Source organism: Desarmillaria tabescens (genome assembly GCF_030435595.1).
Source record: "Desarmillaria tabescens strain CCBAS 213 chromosome Unknown EV420scaffold_379, whole genome shotgun sequence".
In the NCBI taxonomy this organism is placed as follows: Eukaryota; Fungi; Basidiomycota; class Agaricomycetes; order Agaricales; family Physalacriaceae; genus Desarmillaria; species Desarmillaria tabescens.
Genome location: NW_026848678.1, coordinates 1 through 4543, shown reverse-complemented (window position 1 = coordinate 4543; position 4543 = coordinate 1). Strand labels below are relative to the sequence as shown.

The window sequence follows — 4543 nt, the reverse complement described above, 5'->3', positions numbered from 1 at the left end:
GACAACGAAAGCACCTCTAGACCAGAGTAAGACTCGAGATACGCCATGAGGGCGTCTGTTGTGGTATTAGTGAGTAAAGTGACGAGTTTAACTCCCTTATGGGTGAGTGCCATCCAAAAGTCGTCTGGGATGTCAACGTTTGCGGCGCGGAGATGGCGAAGATGGGGCAGGAATCGCGGGATGGTAGCGTCCAAGGAACATCCAACGAAAATACTAGTGATAGCAGGGACGGCGCGGATATTGTACCGGGCCTCGATTTCACTGAGTGATGTCACGAGTACGGACCGTCCACCAAAGATGGTTAAACGGGTCAGCCCAGGATTGTTCGCGAGCAATGGACCGAGGACAGTTTCGTAGGAACTGGCTTCTCCCCATATTTCTACAGAGTGGAGGTTTTTGAATTGACTCAAGGAGGATCTGGTCAGATATGGGGGAACCAGAAGGAATGGGCCATGTCCGAAATCGAGGCTCAAGCTGGTGAGGCAGGGTAGACTCGCCAGAGCCCGGACGATGGTTTCGACATCAGCAGCCTTGTAACCACCTGAAGGCTCCAAATCACAGCTGAGATGCGATCATCAGATTTTAACAGCATACAACCAACACGAGAAACCACACACTGAATATACTCCAGGGAAACAAACTGCGGGATCACGCGAACGATTAGCTTCAGCATCCTCTCCAACGCGCGCGCCTTCGTACGAGCCGTCCTGTTATAGGCATCTGCCAACTCGGAACGGCGAGAGTTGTAACGATGAGGGAAGATCGCGAAGATCGACAAGTTATGCACGAATTTCGCCACGTTCGTCTCTCCGCAGGACAGGCTCTTGAGAAGGGAGATGTTTCTGTCGTTCTGGGATTCACGACCGATTTGGATCCTTAGATCGGAGAAGATTTTAGGCTTGCACGCGGCACGTGCTTGCTTGCATGATGAACCCAAACGTAAGAGGTCGCTGTGGTTATTCAACTAAAGAGGTTTCAGGTTGTAAGATAAGTGTGCAGACTATAAAATTAGAACGCGTACCTGTTTTACGACATGGTCTGTTAGTTCTGCAGGTAAATCAAATAGCATTCTCCGGTGAGAGCCTGGATGATAGTACTGTAGGACGGCGGCAGTGATAATGATAGTAGGGTTTGGTTATAACCAAGTCGATTGGGCTGAGAGCTGTCGTAGCCGGCAGTCATACGTGGTCACCGCGTCGTCAGAGAGGGAGGAAATGCAAGACAATTTGGTAGGATGGCGACAGTGATAGTGAGAGTAAGGGTTTAGTTACAACGAAGTCGTCAATTGAGCTGAGAATTATCGTAGCCGACGGTCGTGCGATTTGATTCCTGATCCACCGTGTAACCGTCAGAGACGGAGAAAAACGCAAGACGAACGTGATATCTCGTCAGAGTGAAGTATTGCTCGGGAGTAAGTTTAGCAAAACATGGAAAGGAGAGTGTTGTGGCGCAGTGTACCCATTTATCTGAACCAAGGCGACAACAACTGTAGGGCACTTGATTTCTGGACAATGATATAAGGGAACATCTAGCCAAAAGAGGTCGAGTACCTGAGGCGGATAATATAAAGATCCGGAAGCGATAAGCAGGAGACGGTGGGTACCTGCTGATTTCATTTTAGTGGGCCAACAACTCGACAGACATAGTTCTCACGTCTGAGCTGCTCCACTATTGATCGTACTCTTTAACCCACATCAAAATTTCCCACCACAAAACTTCGATACCGGCGGCATATCATTGATATCTTCGTCACTTGTCACTTTGAACAGCAATCTGTGCCAAATCTGTGCTGCTCGTCAGAAAAGATGGTGCCTAAGTAACTGATGCAGGCTAGCTTATGATATATATGATGGAGGAACAGAATCACTTTCTGGACCAGGAGCTTCTAGACCGAGTATATAAGACGCTGCAGTGAGATGTGGACACGGTTATAGGGTGGAAAGAGCGTAGAATTTTCAGATCCAGATTCTTGGCGCGAAGGCGGCAATCCCGGCCCGATACCGTATTCCTCTCTTTACAGAGAAAAACTCGTCAAACTCATGCTCTCTGTGTAGCTCATATCCCTCCCGGCACATTATCTCATACTCAAGAAATAGGTGGAAGACTGCAGAAGTACAGACCCTTCAACCCTTGCATTCCTTAGATTCAGCTGACCTGCCAAGACTGTCATGTTGAACGTTTTCGAGTTCGTCTCGGGTTCTATGATTCATAAGACCATCAACTCCATCACTGCCGATAGAGTCCATCAAAGGTTATGTCTGGAAGAATTAGGACGAATGAACCACTGCACACGAGCTCAAAAAAATAACCCACCAAGGAAGTAAAATACAACTGAAGAATAAAAATATTTCGACCAAAACTTCGCAACCGGACGATCCCGTGGACAATGCAGCAAAGCGGTAGACTTGGCTTCTTCAGGTGAGCGGGCAGAGGGGGAAAGGTATAGTGAAAAGACGTCATCCTCATTGATGACTTACCCGAGCTAGCATTCACGCGGCCAAAAAATAGACTTTGGAAGACATATAAACCATTGTTTGCGAATACGTAAGAGACTTTCGTGCACACGAAATGCGTATGAAGACAACAGATTAATTAAAAGGAGTATCCCAGCTGCCAAAAGAGAAAATAAGCTGAAGGCAGGGGTAATGAAGGATCCGGTCTACTCACGTAGTGGGAACGTCCTCTTCCGTGAGTCCCGTAGCGTTCACCGGTATACCCAAACTCCCACTAATCGTTGCCTCCCTACATGATTTCACAGTCAAAAATACTAACCATCGTTGAAGACCCAATACACACCTCAGATCCACGTCCAGGTTGATTAGGTCAAGATCTCCCTGCGAAATAATGTTCAATGTGGCCAACCCACCCTGAATGAGCGACACATTCTCAATGATACCGGAACTTGCTGTTCCGAGGATTGGAACAACGATAGGGTCCGCAAAAGTGTGGTCGAAGGAGATGTATTCCGTGGAGTCGATACCAGCGGAGACAACGACATGGTTCTTGGAGTTGACGAGGTAGGTAGACGGACGTGGTGAACGGAAAACGGATTCGGGAGAACACGGACGCTGTAATAGAACGACGTATTGTTAATCTCAGCGGTTGGTAGAAAGCTGAGATGTGTGGGGCGGTGCATCGTACCGAAATAGGAAGAAAAATCAAATAGTAAGAGTCCGTGTTCGTGTCGTACTAATTCTACGTCTAACAATGGTCGAGGGTGATCTCGACGATGAAGGGGTTGGTGACTGTTATCCAATGGTCAAGACCAGTGAACAGAGAAGGAGAGAGAGGTACCATTGAAGGAGAGGCTAGCACGAGTGGGAATGAATACTAGGCAAAAACAAGATAGTAGCAAGAAAGACGTACTCGGCGACGTTAGTAACAAGAGATTCCAACTGCGTGAACGTTAGCTTTCAATGAGGCCTACAATGAAAGAGCGTACAGTCATGGTCACACTAATACTAGTTACGAGCCCGTCCAGAGGATCAGCAGCCGATGAGGTGGGAGCACCACAGAAAAAGGCGAGAATAGAGAAGAGAATGAAACTGAACAACATTGGAACAGTTGAGAGATATTCGTGTCGGACACATCGAGTTTATAGGCAGAAAAAGAGCTCGCACAATGGAGAAAAAAAAGAACGGGTGCCGAGCCGTGTATAATTTTCCGAGAACACTAGGAATAATGGATTACCAGTGAGGATCAGTCGGAGAAGCGAGACCACCTGAAGCGCACCTGTACGGCCATAGGAAACCGATGAATTCCATGCCTACTGGGGGCTCGTAAGGACAGAGAATTCGTCAAAGAAAACAGTATATGTCGCTAAAAGTTGTCCTATGACAAAGTGAAGCATGAGGTTGTGGAGACCCAGTAGAGACTCGGGGCATCGCATTAAAGACTGAAGCCGTTGTCGGCGCCCTCTAGTCCACTGCTGGTTTGTTTTTTAACATTCAACATTTAGGCTGTGTCTCTTTCATTTCGTTAGTTTGGGTTTTGTCAAGATATATTCACAGCGTTCCTTCAACAATTGCCCTGGTCCTGACCGACGCACTGAGCAAACCGGCCATGATCCCAATGCCTTACAACGAAATCCATATCATCCCTCGGGATCCACCACTCCAGAAACATGAAAAACAGGCAATCCACAACCAGGATGATCAAGTATATCGGTCCAGCAAAGGGACCTAATCCCATCGTCCTCTTCATTCTCTCCCAGAGATCCATCTGTCTCGACTTGACAACGGTATCATACACAACCTCGGTGCGCTCCGCGACCTGCGCCCAGTCGTAGAACGTCTTGACCCGCTCATGGGCGCGAATCGGGTCGTGTAGCCCGTCGGAGATAATCTCGATAGCTTCTGATATCGCACGGAACACATCATCTTCCTCAGGCTCCGCAAAGCTGATCATATCCTCTGGTAAAATCTCCGGGACCCCGCCGACACGTGTAGACACCACGTACAGTCCTGCACATGCTGCCTCAAGGATGGCGATCCCAAAAGATTCCGTGAGGGACGTGTTGAGGAATATAGCACCCTGCATTAGG

At 48.1% G+C, this 4543-nt stretch overlaps 1 protein-coding gene across 1 annotated transcript; it reads left to right on the top strand.

The window, feature by feature from the left end:
- The first annotated feature begins 3366 nt into the window (after positions 1 to 3366).
- EV420DRAFT_773097 (uncharacterized protein) lies at positions 3367 to 3864 on the top strand. The gene is made up of 2 exons (XM_060483412.1): positions 3367 to 3681; positions 3733 to 3864. Exon 1 carries the CDS (start codon positions 3417 to 3419, stop codon positions 3657 to 3659), a length of 243 nt encoding a protein of 80 aa, XP_060321318.1. The 5' UTR covers positions 3367 to 3416; the 3' UTR covers positions 3660 to 3681; positions 3733 to 3864.
- The last annotated feature ends 679 nt before the right edge of the window (positions 3865 to 4543 follow it).